The 20,143-nt window shown below is 46.2% G+C and overlaps 1 protein-coding gene across 4 annotated transcripts in view; it reads right to left on the reverse strand.

The window, feature by feature from the left end:
• Positions 1-20,143, reverse strand: part of CEP164 (centrosomal protein 164) — a 586,844-nt gene that overhangs the window by 22,711 nt on the left and 543,990 nt on the right. For all 4 annotated transcript variants that reach the window (XM_069614472.1, XM_069614471.1, XM_069614470.1 and 1 more), the window contains 4 exons: positions 19,966-20,083; positions 17,836-18,204; positions 17,335-17,401; positions 15,652-15,774 (listed from right to left, as the gene is read on the reverse strand). In XM_069614472.1, coding sequence (XP_069470573.1) covers positions 15,652-15,774; positions 17,335-17,401; positions 17,836-18,204; positions 19,966-20,083 — 677 coding nt within the window. The remainder of the gene's footprint in view (positions 1-15,651; positions 15,775-17,334; positions 17,402-17,835; positions 18,205-19,965; positions 20,084-20,143) is intronic.

Consider the following 20,143-nt stretch of genomic DNA (forward strand, 5'->3'; position numbering starts at 1 on the left):
CAATCTAGAGGGGTGATTCTTCTTCACAACACAGTACCCTTCACACATAGGAAAGTTCACATGGATCCATTGGGACCGTATGTGCTGGTGTATAGGGTGTTGCGGGGAGAGAGTTAATCCTGTTGAACGACCTGTCTTTTTACGAGGAACTCACAGATATGCATGCCCTTTACCCCCCGATTCCCATCCTTTGGGGTGGGGGGAGGTGACCAACAACATCCTAGACTTGCACCTAGATTGATCCAGCTGCAGTGCTAGGACGCTCACGAGGGCTGCACAGATGGTGAGAGATCGATTGGATGAGCAGAGCATGGTGGATGCGTTGAGGGTTCTTCACCCAGGCCAACAAGCATATTCATTCTACTCCTCGGTGCACGATTCATTTCCCGCATTGATTTATGGTTGATCTATGATAATTTGCTCAGCGGGGTCACTCGAGTGGGGGTACTACCCAGAACATACTCTGATCATTCCCATGTTCAGCCTACACTCCAGAGGGGCAGGCTTCCTAAACCCAGGTCCATTTTGAGGTTTAAGTCCCGGGCGCTGTTGGATGTTGCTTTTGAAAGCAACCTAAGAGATCATGTTAAACTTTATTTTGAGGTGCATGTTTGATCGGTGGCTTCTAGCAGGGTACTATGGGAGGCCTTTAAGGTCTATATTCGGGCATTGCGGGGGCCACAGAATACAGTGTCCTTAAAACTATATGGCAGGACATATTGAAAAGTGAGGAAAAGCTGATGCCTGGAGGAGCAGCAGCAGTTGGCGCATCCCCCACTGCTTTGCTTTCACAGTTAGGGAGGCCCTGGGTGAGTTCAGAGAGAATGAGTCGATTTCCTAGATGCCCCGAAGGCAGCGAGGCGGTACGTAGAGGGGGAGCGACTGGCGGATTGCTTCAACGTATGGTGAGGTAGACTACTGGCAATAACTGCATCCCGCTTATCTATGATGGGGCTGATACCCCGGTACATATGCTATCCACGGTTAATCAGGCATCTGAAACCTTTTACTCCGGTTTGTACTTCAGAAGGGAACACTTGTTCACAGGGCAGCATTGACTATTTTCTAACAGCTCTCCCCCTTTCGCAGCTATCAGCAACAGCCAGAGAACAGTTAACTGCCCCACCTCGATAGAGTATATTAGCTGAGGTATCGGTGCATTTCCCACTGGTATGGCCTCTGGTCCAGTCGGCCTCACTACTGAATTTTAAAACACTTCCAAATACTTAACTCTCTACCTGCATGTGGTGTGTGTGGAGTCTCTTGAAAGGCAAATGGCTCCCTCCCAAGTTGGAAGAGGTGGTTATCATGGTGCTACAGAACCTGGGAACCCCCCGCCCCTAAACACTGCAGCTCCTAGCGCCGCTCTCATTGATCAATTCAGATGCCAACATTTTCCCCAAAATTCTGTCTGCCAGCAGCCGTACACTGTACATGCCTCATATTATCCACCGGATCAAGGAGGCTTTATACCCGGGTGCTCTACAGCACTTACACTGCACAGGCTCTTTAATATCCTGCCCAAGAAGACTTGTCAGCCAGAGCAGTGGTAGCCACTTTAGATATACAGAAGACCTTCGATTTGGTCTCATGGCGGTTCATGTATGTGATGTTGGATACGTGCAACTTCGGCCCTGGCTTTAATCCGTGGGCAAGGCTACTATACTGCTCTCCTTCTGACAGGGTCACTTCTAACAGGATGCTCTCAAATCCCTTTAACAAAGCCAGGGGCACAAGTTAGGGGTGTTCCCCATTCCCCCAAGAGGTCTACCCTCCCCAAACTATTATTACTTTCAAAACATCCCATTATGGTCTGGAGCCAACTTCTTTAAAGGACCTAGAAGCTAGTGTTAATGCTAATATGTGGCACTCTGGGTCAGTGCACCTCAAATGGGATATGTTCGCCACACCATACGCACAAGGGGGGTTTGCAGCTCCTAACATATATTAGATGTTAACACAAGCACAATATGCAGTTTTCTGGTTTGCCCAGGACCTCCTTCTCAACATTTTAAATTGGAGAAGTACTCAGCCGGGGAGCGAGACGTTAAATCCTCGGCGCTGCCCCTGAGATTTTCAGACCCCTGCCCTTTCAACCCTGCAAGTGTGACAGGGTTAGTCTGGTGCAAAACGTGGGAACTACTGGGGGTGATCTATACCTTCCCTGTTGGCCTCCGCCTGTGGAACTATATCCCGGCCCTCCCCAAGGTGGATACGGCAGTAGAGCAACAGTGGGTGGGGCAATGGATTTGGCACGCTGGAGAGAATGTATGTTGAAGGAAACTTTGTTGAGGTACCTGGTTTTAGCTCGCCTTAAATCATTGCAGTGGCTCCTTTACATAAGGCTGCGTATGGTGTTCAGGAGGTTGTTGACGGAGTTCCATGTGATAACCCCCCATGAAGTCCAGCTGGATTAAATTATGAACATGTATGGTGCCCGGGGAGTGGGTCAACTTTGTATAGCCTGGTAAGATCGTGCTCAAAAGGGTCCCTGTCAGGGTACACGCCAAATGGAGCAGGATATGGCTCTCGATATTTCTGATGAGGTCTGGAGGGCAATGTGTATGCAGACCCAGGAGATCTCTTGACTGCAGGTTCGCTATGATACAGTTTAAGGTGCTTGACAGATACCACTATACCCCAAGCAGATTACAACTCTTCTCCCGAACCAATACAGGTGTCTGACCTAAGTGTACGGCAACTGAGGCCGGATACTTGCACATGATGTGGGACTGGCCAAAACTTGTCAACTACTGGAATGTTGTTTGCGCTTCCCTCACTGGCATGCTTGGACCTGAACTAGCCGCCAAGCCCGCTTGGACCTGAACTAACCGCCAAGTCCCTGCAATTCCTTTTCCATGCATTTGAGGGTCTGGGGGTAGGGGGGGGGAACGGAAGCATAAACTTGTTTGTTTTTGTTTGTTATTGGCAGTGCGCTGTATATTGTTATTGTGCCTCAGACCAACGGTGCCGCAGTGGTTGCGGGCAGTCACCTGTGGGCAGACACCAAGGAGCAGTGGGCTGCCATGCCACCCAGTTGATATATGAAGGCCCTTCAAGTTACATTTACAGCCCACGTTGGAGGAGACAACCCCCGGGTAAGCTGGGTATGGTTTTTGCCATCTCTACTAGTACATTGTGCCAAGGCAGTATATGTGAGCGCCCAATGTGTGTATTGTCCCATGCACGGATAGGACTGTAATACCATGTGATGGAATGGAACCTAAACACTGTGAACTGGCAGCATGTTAGAAAGATGCAACTGTTTTTGTGCTTATGCTGGAAATGTATACCTGGTTTGGGCAACTTGTGATCCAAGTGCTTTAATAAAGAAAGTTAAAAAAAAAGAAAAAAGAATCAAGGGGAAGGGGAAGGAGACCACCCTCTGGAGCCAAGTCTCTTTGTTTGTTTATTTGATATAGCGCGAGTCCAAAACACTCAGGTAGCTGGGCGCAAGCAATACAAGAATACTTGGGAACCTAGTTACAGGGCAATGCAAGAATACTTGGAACTTGGTTGCAGTAAAATTCAAGGATACTTAGGAACTTGGTTGCAGAACAGTGCAAAATTACTTAGGAACAGGGTAGTGGAGCAATGCAAAAATACTTGGAAAAAAGATGATTACAGAGAATGTGTGCATGGTATGCTCGGTTGCAGAGCAGTTGGAAAGAGGAAGGCGAGCGAGTGCGGGTCATAACAACGGTGAAAGTCATAAAGGGGAAGTTATGTTTCAGCCAAGTAGTGACTCTCCGTCTGAAACTCGAGTAGGGCTGATCAGTTCTAAGCTCTACAGGGAGTTCATTCCATGTTTGGGCAGCTATAACCGGGAAGCTAGAGCCACCAGCAGAACTTTTTGTATCTGGGAACCATAAGCTTGTAGGCATTGGTGAGTCTCGTAGGTCTGTCAGAGGTTTTTTTTAGTAACTCTGTCAGCAAGGTAAGGAGGAGCTAGGTTGTTAAGACATTTGGATGTTAGAGAGAGGGTTTTGAGAGTTATCCTGTCTTTAATTTTGAGCCAGTGTGTTTTTCTTCGAAATGCCGAAATGTGTTCTCTGATCGGGATCTTTAGAGCTGCTCTAAGAGCGTTATTTTGGAGCCTTTGATGTTTATCAAGGATGTATTTATGGGAACTTGCATATAGAGCATTACAATAATCCAGTCTGGATAGAATAAGTGTGTTAGCAGGGGTAATGCAAGTAGTCTCAGATAGGAACGGTCAGCAAGCTCAGATCAATTTGCAGGTGTAAACTGTGGAGGATGCTAGAACATTGATTTGTTTCTTGAATGTGAGTGCTGAGTCAAGATAGACACCAAGGGTTTTGACTGCAGGCATCATTTTAATGACATTACTGTCAATGTTAAATGAGTCATAGCTAGGATTGAGTTTTTTGATAGCCGACTGAGCCTAGGATCAGGATCTCTGTTTTGTCATCATTCAGGCAGAGGCCATGGGAGCCCATCCATGCCTGAATGAGAAGATATATCTTGTTTACTAAGGCCGAATCTTCCAGGTAGTTGCCCGAAAGGGGGATGAGGATCTGAGTGTCATCTGCATAGTTAGTGTAGATGACACCCAATCTGTCCAACTTGTCAAATAGGGACTTAGCAAAGATGTTATACATAGTGGGAGATGCACATGATCCTTGTGGGAGACCACAGGTGACTTGAATATGGTCAGCAGCTGCTAGGGGGGGAGAAGACTCATTGTACGGTTGACAAGGAAGGATTGAATCCATGTTATGGCATCACTTGAAGTGGGCGGCAGATCTAAGGTGATTGCATAAAACTGCATGTGGTCTACCAGGTCGAAGGCCGCCGACAGGTCAAGGAGGAGTAGCATAGCTGATTTGCCAGTGTCCTTCAACTCGTCAATTTGGGTCTTGCGGTTCAATCAAGGCTGTTTATGTGCCATGAAGGGGACGGAAGCCAGATTGTCTAGAGCCTAGTAAGTTGTTAATTTCCAAGGAGTCCTGAATTTGTAGGTAAGCTACTCTGTCAATGATTTTAAGTAAGAATGGGACTGTGGTGATGGGTCTATAGTTTGTTGGAATAGTTGGGTCCAAGGTTTGTTTTTTGAATAGGGGAAGCACCCAAGATTGTTTGAGGTTGTTGGGCACAAGGTTTGACCTAAAGGATGCATTAATAAGTTTTGAGATAATGGGGGCTAGAACTCTAGCTGCGTCCTTTATTATTTGGGCTGGACAGTTGTCACCTTTACAGTTAGATGGTTTTAATGAGAGTATAATTTTTTCAGTCTCAGCTATAGATATTTTTTTGAAGCTAAATGGGTGAAGGTGTTGTTCGGAGAGTTGGGAAGTGGCTGCTGCTGTGGTACAGGTTCTGTTGGGAGGATCAGGGATGCTTTCTTGTTGGCGATTTTAGTTTGGAGGGATTTTGCCCACTAGGGCATTTGGGATTTTAGTACTCCAAGGCTTGTCTTTAGAGGTATTGTCGACTTGAGCTATAGCTGATTCCATTTCTCTGAGGATGGAGAATAATTCCCTGGTATCTGAATTAGCTTTAGCTATTCTTTCATTAAACGTGTTTTTTTTGTGTTGATGATTTCCTTTTTGTATATGCTAGAATGGTTGGTTAGCTTAATTTTATTCTCTTCAGTGGGAGAGTGGCGCCATATTGATTGCAACTTTCTTTTTTGAATCCTGAGTTCTTTCAAATTAGCTGTGAACCAGTTATTCAGATGGGATATTTGTCTACTTTTACGAGTTTTAAGAGGAGCTATAATGTCAAGAGCTGTATTCATGGCTCTATTGAAGACTTCTACCAGCAGGGTAGGGTCTGAGGTATTAGTAAAGTTATCAAGAGTAGGAAGAAGCTGAGGTAGGAGATTTTCTGCTGTAATCTCTTTTTTACACCTAGTAGGGAGAGGCGGTACTTTGAGTATTGGTTTAGGGTGGGCAAGGTCAAGTAGTGTGGAGAAATATCAGATAGTGGTCTGTCCAAGGTTGTGGTGTTAAGTTCGTAATGCAAATGTTACAGTTCAAATCGGCCACCCAATCTAGTTTCCTACCTTTGGCATGTGTGGATGTAGAGATTCTTTGTGTTAAGCCCTAGTCATTAATTAGTGAGGCTACTGATAAGGCATGTTTGTCATTACTATCATTGAAACCGAGGTTGAAATCTCCCAGTAGCAAAATTTGTGTGTGGTCCTTATTATTGTTGTTTAGGATGCTAGATAAGTCCTCCTCAAAGGAGCCTAGTGGTCCCGGTGGTCTGTATAATACAAATATAGTAAGAGTATGGTTGCCTGATAGCTGGAGTTTGGCTGTGAGTATTTCACAAGATTGGAGTGGGAGATTGGAGGTAACCCTAATCGGTAGGTTGGATTTATGGATGATAGCTAGGCAACCTCCTCTAGAGTTTGGTCTGTCGGCTCTTAATAATTGGTAACCGTCAGGAACTGATAACATGATAGCGGGGCCTGCAGCCTTGTGGAGCCAGGTCTCGGTTATGACCAAGAAGTCCAGGTTCTCATTTACTATGATGTCAGCAGCATGAGTTACCATTGACCTGGCATTTATAAGGGACCAAGTTAGTGATAAGGTGCTGGTTGCCTTAGTGACAGGGGAAATTTTGGTAGCAAGGAGACCTTTTTTGATGTTAGTTTGGTTGGTAGCATAGAGGGCAGGTGACATAGGGTTGTGTCTTTGGTACCATGGTTTAGTAGCTAGTCGATTGAGATGGGCGGCTTTACAGGGAACACCTCAGATGGTGTAGTGGATAGGAGGATCATAGATGCGGCACAGCCTCGCTCTCAGCCTCAAGTTTCTGTCCTTAGGTGGGCATGGGGCTAGGGATACGGCCGCCATAATAGAAAGGAGGCCTAAGGCAGGAAGTAATGTCTGAGTCTTGGTAACTTTCAACATAATTGGTGGTAGGGACAGCAAAATAGTGATCATGCATAGGTTAGGGTTGTGGACATTAACTTGGGAGTTAAACTCAGTAGTCATGTAATGTAAACAGTAGTCATGCAATGTAAACTTAAGTCTTATGTGATAATAAGATTAGCAGTATTAGCAACATTGTTATAACAATAATCAAGCATGTGCACATAAGCAGATATGTGATAGTCTGATCATTAGCAGCATATGTTGTTGCAATAAACAAAATCAGGTACTGTGTAAGAATTAAGTTAGTACATAAGTAGGCAAGGGCAGAGTGTAATACGTAGAGGTCATGTGGTAGGCAGAGTATGCTGTTCGGTAGTAGGCAGCGGCAGGATATTACAAATGGTTCTCTAGCGACGGCAGGAGGTATGGTGTCAGCAGTTTAGGTTATTACGTGGATCTGCATAAGCAACACTATATTAGAATTAGTTGCAGACTACACGCAGAATTTCCAATACGCATGTGAGACCAGAGGCAGCACTTTGGCAAGGCCAAATAGTCGTAGGCGAGTCAGCACAAGATCATACGAAAGGTGCAATGTAACTATATGCAGGCAATGTGCATAGCAAGTATCAGAGTCAAGAAGCCAGTGTGGTGAGAGTTAGGTTTACACATGTATAGTGCAGTGTGGATAGCATTCGGGTTACCTGGACATTGTCATAGTCTTTAGGCAGCAGTGGTTGCGGCATAAACCAGAATAGAATCATCCGTAAAGGTCATGCTAGAGGTAGGTAGGCACACGAGGCATGGTTGTGGTACCTTGAAAGGGCTGGTCCTGATACAAATAAAATCAGACAGACAGCAAGGGACACACGTTGATCTATGGAACGTAGTTACTAGATGTGCTAGGAGGTTTGTACATCGATAATGGGAAGCGGGCTCTAAGTCAGCACTTTCAAGGTGTGACTCAATTTCGTAGATTGAAGAAATTGTGTAAGGCCACGGGCCTGCCTTAGTATAAGGATGGGCTCCAGGAGTAAATAGAGGGACTCCTACTACTCCGTTGCTGTGGGGGGTCTGCGCGGCACAGATGAGGGGACGTAGGAGCATAGAGGATAAATGGACCAGTTAGAGTATATAGCCGTGTTTCCGTGGCGTTCCCATGGTGAACATTTTTGTTGAAGTCAATTTGTATACTTTTGGTTTTCAACACTTTTGCCAACATCAAAGCTAAAGACATTTCCTTGCACCCCTTTGTTAATTTTGTTTGTTGCGTGAGGGTCAGGATAGGACGTTTTGGACACAAGGACGGCTTTTCAGTTACTGACATCCTGACACAGAGAGAGCCTTAGTTTTTCATTTCTAGGTAGGTTCGATCCTCTTAAGAATGGGGTCAGAGAGGCATTTTCCAACTCATTTCTTTGTGTACAGCTTTAATTTCTACCCCTTGGTAGAGGTTTTGTGGGAGATTCGTTTTGTGAAACCATATGTTCCTCATTTTGTTTAGTCCCCCTGGCTGTATATTGCACAGTATATATTTTTTATTTGTCTGGTCCACGTTACCATGCTGCTGTCAAGTTGTAGAATTTGCAATAGCGCATGTCATTTGGTTACGATTGTGCATTTATTTTTTACATTTGCTATGCTTGTATGTGGTGATGGTGTGCTATTTTAGCAGATGTTTGACTTTTATACAGTATCCCCTGCATTTACATGTTACGATGGTGTGCTGTAGTTTCAGTGTGGAAGCGTTGAGATTTTTTATTTTTTAGCAGTATATCCCTCATTTTATTGTGTCCATTGCAGGTAGTGTGCATTACTGAGATGGGGTGGCTTTGGGTGTGTGGTGGTGGCTGTGGATGTTTTTGTGGAATATTTATCCTTCTGTGGGCATATTTTGATTTCATTTTACCCCTCCAACCCTACTGTGCATGTAGAGAGTAGTTTCGTACCTGCAACTCCATTTCCCCAGTGTTTGTAGCTTTCATGGATTCACATGCTGTGAACATTCCCAGTCAGGCTTGGAAACCCTGGTTACTATAGCTTAGTTATTTTCCTATGGAAAAAACTTGACACCTTCAGTGTCCCATCAACGTCGTTGTGGGTGCTTTTGGTACCAACCAAGGGGACGTCGAGTGTGTACCTCCGCTCCAGCAGCTTCCCCTCAGATTTTAACCAATCTGAGCTGGAGGATACTCCTGACAAGAGGATGATTGCCTGTAGGGGGAAGGCTGGAGGGCGCATGTGAATCCATGAAAGATACCAACGCTGGAGGAAAGGAGTTACAGGTAAGAAACCGCTCCCTCTCCAGCATTGGATCTTTCATGTATTCAAATGCTGTAAATATATTTTGTAGCAGTATATATGCTAGGAGGTGGTAAACCAGGCAAACACAGATTATCTACGTTAATGCAAGAATAATACATACGCAAGCAAAGAAAGGAAAGAACCCCAGAAGCTGCAGGGATTACCATACTGGAACAGCTGTTGAAGGACTGCCCGTTCCATCTGTGCATCCTCAGCGTGTTGCTGATGTAAACAGTAGTGCTTGGTAAATGTGTGAGGCACTGCCCATGTTGCCACGTGGCAAATATCTCCGATGGGTACACCAGACCAGAGAGCCGGCGATGCAGCTGTGGCTCTAGTGGAGTGCGTTCTGGGCGCCATTTGTAGCGGCTTATTTGTCTTCGAGTGGCAGAAGGAGATTGTAGATGAAACCCACCTTGAAATGCCCTGATTTGATATGGATTTTCCATTGCTGGATGGACCAAAGGCGACAAACAGCTGGTTAGACTATCCAAAAGATTTTGAGCGATTTAAATAATATTTCAAAGCCCCTTTGACATTCAGAGAGTGCAGGGCTTTCTTTGCTGGTGAAGTGACATTTTGAAAGAATGTGGGCAGAGTTATGGTAGCATTTTTATGAAACTCTGAAGTTACTTTAGGGATGAAATGAAGTTTAGTGGAAAGAACCATTTTGTCTTTCATGAACCGTAGATACGGAGGGTCTACAACCAAAGCTTGCAGCTCCGAAACACATTTAGAGGACGTGATGGCCACTAAAAAAGCCACTTTCCACGTTAGAAATTTGATGTGGGTTGTCGACAAAGGTTCGAATGGAGGCTTCATGAGAACTGCCAGTACCAGGTTCAGGCTCCATACAGGTGGAATCCTTTTCTTTGGCAGAAAGGTATGAAAAGTCCTTTTAAGAAGTGTTTGATTAGCCTGTCACTGTAGAGAGGAGAAGATCTTTTCTGTGTAAACCTAGAGCTTGCCGATAAGTGCACTTTCGATGGAAGAGATCGCTAGACCTTTTGTAGCTAACTCTAACAGATACGGAAGGAGTTGATGAGGTGTTATAGCTAGCAGCTGCAGGTTAGGCTGCTGTGCACACCAAGCACAGAATCCTTTCAATTTTCAGCTATAGGAAATCATGGTAGAAGGAGCTCTAGCTGCTGCTAGAATGCGCCAGCAGTTTTGAGGGATATTCAAATGACCGAATTCGGCATGGTCAGGAGTCACGCTGTTAACGAGAGAGCCTGGGTCGTGATGAAAGATCATACCATTGTTCTGGGATAGAAGATTGGCATGAGATCCTACATGGATTGGATTGTCCGCTGCCAGCTGAAGGAGGTCCGAGAACCAGGTCTGTCTGGGCCAGTGCGGGGCTACCAAGATTATTCTGCAACAACTTGTGTATCATCTGTATCGTTTTCCTGATAAGAGGAAACAAAAAGGTAACACGTGGGCAAAGACGCCGTTCCAAGGGAACGAAAATGCGTCCCCTTGAGAGTCGGGATGCGGAATCCTGCTGGCAAATTTCTGGCACTGTTCATTGCCAGGGCTGGAAAATGGATCTACAGGGGGATGACCCCCATCTCTACAACATGTTGGCTACCTGGATGCTGTGCAGTTTCCCCTTGTGTGTCTGCGAGGTGTCCCTGCTGAAGGTATCCGCTTGTTCTCCATCCCCGGCAAGTGGAAGATTTGAAGTAGGATGTTGTGCCGGATGGCCCAATGCCAGATGGTCTGTGCTTCCTGGCACTATGTGATTGAACGCGTTCCACCTTGCTTCCATAGATAAAACATTGTGGTTGTGTTGTTGGTGAGGACGTGAACCACAGAATTCTTGATTAGAAGAAAGGATTTTAGAGCCCAAATCACTACCCGTAATTCCAGCACAATGATGTGGAGGACGGCTCCCTTGGGGGCCCAGAGGCCTTGGAGCTTGTCCAAATGAGCGTCCCATCCTGCCTGCGAAGAGTCTGTTACAACAGTAAGACGGTAATTTGGTTCCATTAATGGCATTCCTTTTTCTATGTTGCAGGGGTATGTCTACTATTTCAGCGTGTTTGACACAGCCCGGGAGATAGTTGCTTTGTCTGACCAGAAACCCTGGGTTTGGGACCATCTGGAAGCCGGCAGTGGGGAATAAGCGGAATCCAAGAGGACATGGTCCCAAGGAGGGCCATGTATGCACGGACTATGACTAGCTTGTTTGGTGTAAATGAGTTCACTAGAGTTGTCAATCTTTTGATTCTTTCTGCTGAAGGCCTGACAAGACTGGCCTGTAAGGAATTGAGCGCTCGGGAAAACCAAACTTCTTGAGGGAAAGTGTGGAGGATTTGGCATAATCTATTGTAAAGCCCAATTGTTGGAGCAGCGTTACTGTTTGGTTGAGAGAAGATCAGGCTTGTTGATACGTTGAACCTTGAACTAGCCAATCGCCTAAGTACAGGTAGACGTGATGGTCTTGTTTTCGAAGAAAGGCTGCTACCGGTGCCAGGCACTTTGTGAATGTTCTGGGTGCCGATTTCAGGCAGAAAGACAGTACCGAAATTTATAATGGCTTTCGCCGACTACAAATCTGAGGTTCTTTCGGTGCCTTGGATGTATTGGCACATGGAAGTATGTGCCCTTGAGATCTAAGGCCGCGAGGTATTCCTGGGACTGAACGTCTTATGACCTCCTGGAGCATTGCCTTTTTGAATTTTTGTTTAATCTTTGTAGAACAAGAATAGGGCGCCACTTCCCATCTGGTATTTTGACGATGAAGTACCTGGAGTATACTCCCTTTCCTCTTGCTGAGGGAGGAACTTTTTCGATGGCTCGCTTTCTTAGCATTTGACGTATCTCGTGCTGTAAAACCTGATGGTGCGGGTGTACCTTTGTGAGAGGTATCGGGATGTGTGCGCACTTGAACTCTAACAAGTGGCCGTACTGGATTGCATCTAGCACGCACCTGTCATTCGTTATTGTTTGCCACTCGTCGAGGTGGAATGCTACATTTCCGCTAAAATGACTGCCCCTGAGGCAGTCATTGCTGTGCCTTACTTTGACGACCTCCCTGTGAGGTGGCAGAAGCGCACTTTTCATGGCCTCAATGGTATGCTCTGTTGCGCTGGGAGGATTGATAATTCCGCTTGTAGCCCTCAGAGTAATATCCGGGCCTACCATAGTTCTTGTTGTCTCTGAATCTTGCATTACCTGAGGCTCCTCGAAAGGAGCAAACGTACCGCCTGCCCTGAAGGGCTGTAAGAGACCTATCCGTGTCCGAGTCAGCCTTAATGGCTTTAAGAGCCTCATCAATTTTGTTCCCAAACAGGTTTTCCCCCTTCAAATGGCACATCAATGACCTTGTGTTGAACTTCTTGTTGAAAATCTGTGCAACAAAGCCATGCTTGGCGCCTAAGGACTACGCCATTGCCAATTTGTTTAAATCCTGTTTACGCAAGGTCTACAGCGATGTGATGTGGATGCTGTGATTCCAGGCTTTTATTCCCCTTCCCGTACCAGCAGCATGGCCTCTTTTCTGCGTTGATCCGGCAAGTGTTCCAACAAGGGAGCTAAACGGTGCAACATCTCTCGATCATATCCAGCAACTTTTGCCAGGCAATTTTCTGCTTTAACCGTTGTTGCCCCAATGGTGAGAACCTTTTTCCTCCCCAAGGCATCCATTCTCTGGTTTTTGTTGTTTGGCGGATTGGTACACTGATGCTGTGTTCGAGCCATGTGGCTTGCTGCCGCTGAGACCACCGACTCTGGAGCAGGTTATGAGGTGAGACATTTCAGTGTAGTATCTGGAGCCTTAAACTTCTTCTCCAGCCTACCTTTAACCGTCGGCTCTGTAAAAGGATGCTTCATAGTACAGAGGCCCTCCTGCCACACATGATCTAGAATGGGTATGGAAAAGACTGCCTTCCTGCGTTTACCCATATGGTGGAAGAGGAAACAATCTTTCTTCTCATCTGGAATTAGGCCAAACTCTTGGCATGCCTTGGACATCATGGCGGCAAACGCCCCAATGTCGCCGGGAGGTGAAGGTTGAGCTGGGCTACCCTGCGCATCTTGATCAGGATCTGTGTCCCACTAGTCGGCTCTTCGTGGAGACAAGGAGGCGGTGGAACTTGTATCCCTCGGACCAGAGTCCTGGTCGGTGTCAATTAAATCCCCATCTTCTTTCTCTCTTCTACGTGGACTGAATACGTGGAGGTGAAGATCTAGGAGGTGTTTGAATCCTAGGGAGTATGCCCTGGTTTCTGCATTGATGGGTTGGATCCCTTCGTTAAGGGGTAACTTGAGATCCGCCATAGGGCTGAATCGGCTGAGCTTGTGGAAGCGGAAACCTGGTATCAAGCTGTCCTAACAGACACTGCTGTGTTGTAAAGACCTGCAGGGAAAGTAGGGATTGTGGTTTTATAAGGGGGTATTGTGTATGCATACCACCTGTAGCAGCAGGTGTTGATGGCAGAGTAGGTGTCTGAAACAGAGTGCGTCTTCCTCTCTAGATGGTCTTTGGATAGGAGGATTAGAAGGTCCTTCTGGATCGGATTCAAAGACACCTGGACATTTGTATGGTGGAGGCTCAAAGTCTGATGTAATCTCATGCTGCAGAATGTCTTCTGGCAGGATATCTGGGTACTCCACAGGAGACATTCCATTTCCAGGGGAGCCTGGTTGTGCATCGTGGCCCCATTTGGGGTTTTTAAAATACCCTTGGGGGACATAATATTGCCTTCTGTCGGTAATAAAATGTCCGTCGTAGCGGTCGACAGACACTTAGGCTTTTCTGCAGGCTGCATTTTGGTTGTCAACCAGGTGGTCGTCGACGAGAGATGAGCCGCAGACTCTGACGAAGATGCAATCATCGTCGTGGTCGATGCCGTCGTCAATGGTGCTGTCATCGGAGTAGACCACGAAGACTATTTGGCCGTCGACATGTGTCTTGATGAAGACTTGTGGCCAGAGGAGATTCCGACGACGAGTAGTGTTTTTTGCCACTCGTCCAGGAAGATTTTTTCAATGACGACACCAAGGAGGATTTGGCTCTTTGCTTGTCAGTCGATGGAGGAGATGATCTGGATGGGTCTGTGGATTTTGATGATGGGTGTGAGCCCTTCTCACTTGGTTTGTCCGACGGGCCCTTGGAATAGTGTTTGGATCCGGTATGGGACCCATCACCACTAGGTGGTGGTTTCATTACAGGTACACAGGGTTTGGCTTTATCGTGGCGCAAGGACGATTTTGCTTCAACTGTCTTGTTTCTTTGTCACCGGCTCCTCAGATCTGGACCTCTGTCTTGACAGTAACTTCTTGTCCGAGGGAGTGGTTGCTATCCCACTCCATGATGAGCCAACCTCGGATGCCGGATAGGATCCTTCATTGAGCCAGCAGATAAGGCATTGGTTCCTATCCTTAAGGGTCTTTTGTGTGAAACCCTTTCAGTCAGCGGAATGGTTTGGGTAGAGGCAGTAAAGACATTCTGTGTGCCTGTTCCCCTCAAACATTTTTTAGGCCGCAGGTGTCGCACTGCATAAATAAGGACTTCTTAGGTACTGAAGCTTCCATGGTTGGAACTGGAACCGAATGTATTCTGATGTCGGTTGCACAGGATTGTAAATTTTGAAGAAAAAATGTTAATTTTAGAAGAAATTTAATTTTCTCTCAAGAGAGAAAGACAAGGAATCCCAACAGCTTGGAAGACGGTTGAAATCTGAGGGGAAGCTGCTGGGGCGGAACTACACACTCTACGTCCCTTTGGTGGGTAACAAAAGCACCCACAGCGTCGATGGTACACTCAAGGTGTCAAGTTTTTTCCATAGGAAAATTACTAAATAAAAGTAACCAGGGTTTCCCAGCCTGACGACAGGGAATGTTCACAGCATGTGAATCCATGAAAGATCTAATGCTGGAGAACGTGGACATCAGGTTCTTCGGAAAGCCTGATGCAAAAAACATGGTGTTTTAAGTCCACTAAAGTTTTGACATTTTGAAACAGATTACAAGACTGTATATTGAGATTTGAAAATTGTCCAAATGGGCTAAATGGCTGCTTAAGTCAATACTAAACAAAATGGGAACAACTGATTTCAATAGATAACGAACAGCAGGACTTGCTTCATTTCAATGTAGGTCACCAAGAATAAAAGATCTAATTTCACATTATTTTAATCACTGAGGACCTTTTGTATTACTATAATGCAAATTTTTGACAACTGCCCTTGGTAGAAGACCTTTAAAAATGTCATTGGCAAAACAAACAGCTGGTTAATGGAGGTGGGTACTGTAGTCCACTATTGGGAAGGATGGAGCAGTCTAGAGGTCACCAACATCCAGGCAAAACTTCCCCTGCCTCCTAAAGTCAGACAATCCTACAGGTGGTAGACCTTGCTCCGGGTGGGCCGACTCTCCCAACTGTTCATATAGAAATTCTATTGGTGCTAAGCGGCTAAGGTGCTTGACAGGGCATGGGGGTTATAGTTTTGCCACACTGGTGCACTACGGCCATATGGCCTGCAAAGGATACACTTTGGGGTCATTCTTGAAGTTCTCCAGCCACCTCTTGTTGGCGTCAATCATGTTCCGGACATTATGACGATCGGTCTCCGGGACCTTGGGGTAAGAGTGCTGTAGGAGGCGGAGCTGTTCACTGTGAGGAGGAAAAGTAACAAGACATCAGAGTTTAGTTCAGGGGGGTTGTGTCCTAATGCAGGTACGATGGCTCTCTCTAAAGGAGGTCCTAGACCTTCAACTTCCACTCATCCGGAAGCAGTGCTGCCCTTACATTTTCACAGGACTGCTCATCTCGCACCCCCTTCATAATGGTGGCTGCAGAGCCTGCATTCATACCTTCCTGTCTATGTTGGATGTAAAGTGCCCTAATGACACACTCCTTGGGATTTCCCAGTCCACAGCTGCACAAGGATATGCAGCCAAGTGGAAACTGACATGTATTTCACAAAGTATGAAGTGCCCACCTCATACTCAGGGAGTTTACTTTAAACTATTTAATTTGTCAAGCCCATAGCACTAACTCTCAGCTTCAGGGCACTATACATGAAGAGCAAAAACAAGAAGAGTCCTCTTAAAAACAGAAACCGGCCCAAGCCAAAAAACAATTAAAAAACCAACCAGAGGAAAGCTAACGGCTCACCATGATCAGACATATATTTTAACATGTGTGGTTCTTGAGATGGAATTGAACACAGCGAAATGGCCAACAAATGTACCTCAAGCACCAGGATTAAAGGCATTTGTCCCACTACCTGTTTCAGCGCGACATAAGTATCAGAGCCTTTATTCCACCTTTTGAGTACCAGCGTCTTGACTGACAGCGGGGACCGGTCCCTTGGTGAAAATCTGAGGGCCAAGTAGTGTAGAGACTTATCTCATTTTCTGGTGACAGCTTGAGAATCTGTCACCCCTTTTAAGACCCCAGACAAGACAAATGGGTCCATTGTGGCCCATTAAAAGCTTACCGGACACTAGTAGAAAACCCGATACAAAAGCTGTCAAAGTAGCAGAGCCAGGAAAGAACTAGAGCTGGACGAGAGTAGTCGGCAGCTACAGGGAGAAGCAGGGACCAAATCTAGCAATGATATGTGAGATCTTCCACTTGTGTGCATCTAATTCAGCACCTGGCATCTCAGGGGTCACTTCACACCAAACCCCTCACAGCTCCAAGGTGTGCCCAGGTTACACTTCGGATACACAACTAGATAGGATATCAGATGGTCAGATTAATCCAGTCTGTAAACTCATATCAACCCAAACCATATCGCTAAATGGGGGGGAGGGAGGAGATCTGCCGGTCCCACTACCAGATTTTATTCTAAGATGTGAGATTTGTCCAAGCTGTGCACCAGCCTCATCGAGAGATGATCTACAAGGATGTGAAACATGGTTGAGCTGTGCAACAAAAGCATCTCCTGGTTGACATACCAGGACAAGTCATTTGCTGAGTTGGCAACCCAACCCACGGCCACATGAAATCGAAGAGCTGACATCTGCTTTGGATGCAACATCCAACCTACTGACCAATAATCTTCCCATGGCAGAGATGGAGGTTGAATATTCTTCAATGGAACTCATGCAGCAATAAGAGAAGCTTATGTGAAGCCAAGGACATGCTGCAGAAAATGTAGTCAGCTGTGAGCTAGGATGAAAGTGAAAGGATTTGATTTTACTTCATACTTGCATGCACACCTACCCTGCTGACAGGTATCCTAGGCTACTTTCCAAAGGTGCTGGGTTTCCACTGAGTGTGGGGATCCCACCTGAAAGAGACAGTAATAAGTAAACAGAGGTATAGATCAGTTTTGCAACCAATTTTCTTTGCAACTCCGCAAAAAAGAGCAAAATGGATTCTTTGACATTTTTTGTTTTTTCTTAACATGGGGGGGGGGGTCCACTTCCTATTCCCCATTTTTCCTCTATAACTTTATTCCTGTTCCCCCCTTAACTTATCTTTAACTTATCATACAAACCATTTACATGTCTGATCGGGATAGAAATTCGTCGGCATTGGGCCAAAGAATGGTCTACTCAATGGTCTTTGTTTTTGGACTGCAAGCCAGTAGAAAGTGCCGAGTGAGAGCCCGGCAAGCACCAGGGTCTGTACACATAGCGTTTTAATAAGAAACCATCTGCTTGACATGAATGTAGCTTAGCTGACCTCATGAAGTGACAAACTTATGCAGACACCATTTACCTGGGAAGTATTTGCGCCATTTTTCATTCAGGATTGTATCCACAGACTGAGTTGCAGAGGCCAGATTAGCGTTCATTGGTGGAGGCCATGCCCACTTGTTTGAGAGCGGAAAGCTGGCAGGGGTGGGCGGAAAAGACCCAGTGGCAGCCTGCGTCCGGGCCAATGAGGTGTAGGTGGAGAGGGGGAGACCGGCAGGAGGAGCAGGATGTCCTTGAATCGGTGAGGAGGCGTAGTTGGGCATGCCAGGATTGCTGAGGGAGCCCAAGATACTCAGCACCCCATTTAATTCTGTGGTGATGCGCTGCAGGGATTCACCGAGGTATTGTACCTTGTTGCGCTGAGGGAAATGCAGGTCAGCTTGCAGGTCATCTGAGGAAGGAAACATGTGCATCAGGTGAAGTTCCCAATACCAGACTCAAGCTTCCTACACTGGGCAAGTGACCGAGTATGCACTACAAAACAAGCCATGTGTGCATGTGGAGCTAGCGGCTGGCTCAAAAAGGGCACCACAGAAGGTGGGTTTGGAGTGGGAACCACAAATGGACTGCTTCATTTACGTCTTAGTGTGGGCTCACATCATGCAAGATACACAGATACTTTGGGAGCTTGTTGGTGGGCTCAACTAATGGGTTAATTACATGAAGACTCCGGGGCGAAATAAGCGAGCGGCATAACAGCCAGTTTTTATGGGCTTTGTGATAGGCTCAAAGGAGATAGTACCGGTTGGGTTCATATGTGGGTCTCACTGTGGGATACAAGCGGACCCCACAAATAGGGCAAATAACAGAGGATTTTGGTGGGGGGAAGTAGTGCTTGGGCTACCAATTGGCTGGTTATATGCTGGTGGACGGAGATTGGTTGTTCACTTAGAGCAGTCACTACAGAGACATTCATATCATGACCCACTGTAAGCATAGAGCTGTCAATACACACAAGACTGCTTACCTGGAAGGAGTCAGTGGTCGGGCTAGAGTAAGTTCTACAGAGGGATTACTTCCATGAGGGGCAGGCTGAGCAGGTCCCACAGATGGGCTTGCTTACCCAGCAGAGTTTAGTGGTGGGATAAAGGGGGGGGGGCAATATGGATATGCTGCTTACATCTGAGCTTGGCAATGGCTCACACAAGCTCTCACAACTGGTTGCTTAGATGGGTCTAGTGTACAATCTGAACAGGCCCAGCACCCTCCAATAAACGCATTGAGACAACATCGTGGAGATGCACTGCAGGCAAGACAATACTTTAGAACATATAAACACGAAGAGTGTAAACATAGGGGCATCGCTGGAGAATGCATATGATCCTCCAAAGAGGACAACCTCAGGAAGATCTCATCTGAAATTGCAGTGACTCCAGGAAGTGCATCGTGGCCTTCACAGCCACAAATAAGGAAACCTTCCTCTTGTAAAACACTTTCAGTCCCACCGGTTGCGGGACTGTAGCCCGGGCTCCCAATTTCACAAAGGTGTTCATGCTTCTAGCTCTACCCACATCTGTGCCTGGGAGAGAGATGGAGTTTCCCTTATTTTTCTTTCCACGTAGGCGTTTGGTCTTGGCCCCTCCACAGATCATGTTCATAATTTCCCACTGAAAAGTAGAAATGATCACTACCACTGGAGGTACCTTCTCGGGTGATACAAGTTAATTCCTTTCATATTCGTAGGACTGGACTTCGTTTCTGATTGCACTGCTGACTGGGATGCATTGTATACTCTGCTGGAATGCTTAACTTTTGCATAAATACCATTACAATAAAGAAAATATATCTGGTCCTAAATCCTGGCTGGTGCATGAGCAATTGCGGGTGGGCTCAATGCAGGTATTGAAGTCAGAATCCTAACAAGGGGGTGGGTGGTGGCTCAGCGGGTGCTATAGACAGGTTGCATGGCTTAACCTGGGCTTGCAGTTGGCCATACAAGTCAGAATACTTTGACGGGGGGACGCATTGGTGGGCTCTAAGTGGCTATTACTGAGGGACTGCTCACATGTATTAGATGCAGAAATGCAGAAAGGCTTTATAGATGGGCAGCTTAGAGGGAGGGCTCAATGGTTTAATCTGAGAAATACAGGCAGGCTGTTTTTCCCGGCCAGGGTGCTTGTGGTGGTTTGTGGGAAGATGGCTGCTTACTTACATCTCTTGGGAGGTAGATCAGTGCTGAGCATACAACTGCTGGTGTCATCAGAGTCACTGAGGTCAAATGTTACCATTTTCTTCCCAGACGTTCCTTTCAGAGTATCTTCATCAGAGAGCTAGGAAGAGCATTGAAAGGTCATACAACATAGTTTTTTCAAAGGTGCATTAACGTAGCA

This window comes from Ambystoma mexicanum, chromosome 9 (assembly GCF_040938575.1).
Source record: "Ambystoma mexicanum isolate Mex_15411 chromosome 9, UKY_AmexF1_1, whole genome shotgun sequence".
Taxonomy (NCBI): Eukaryota; Metazoa; Chordata; class Amphibia; order Caudata; family Ambystomatidae; genus Ambystoma; species Ambystoma mexicanum.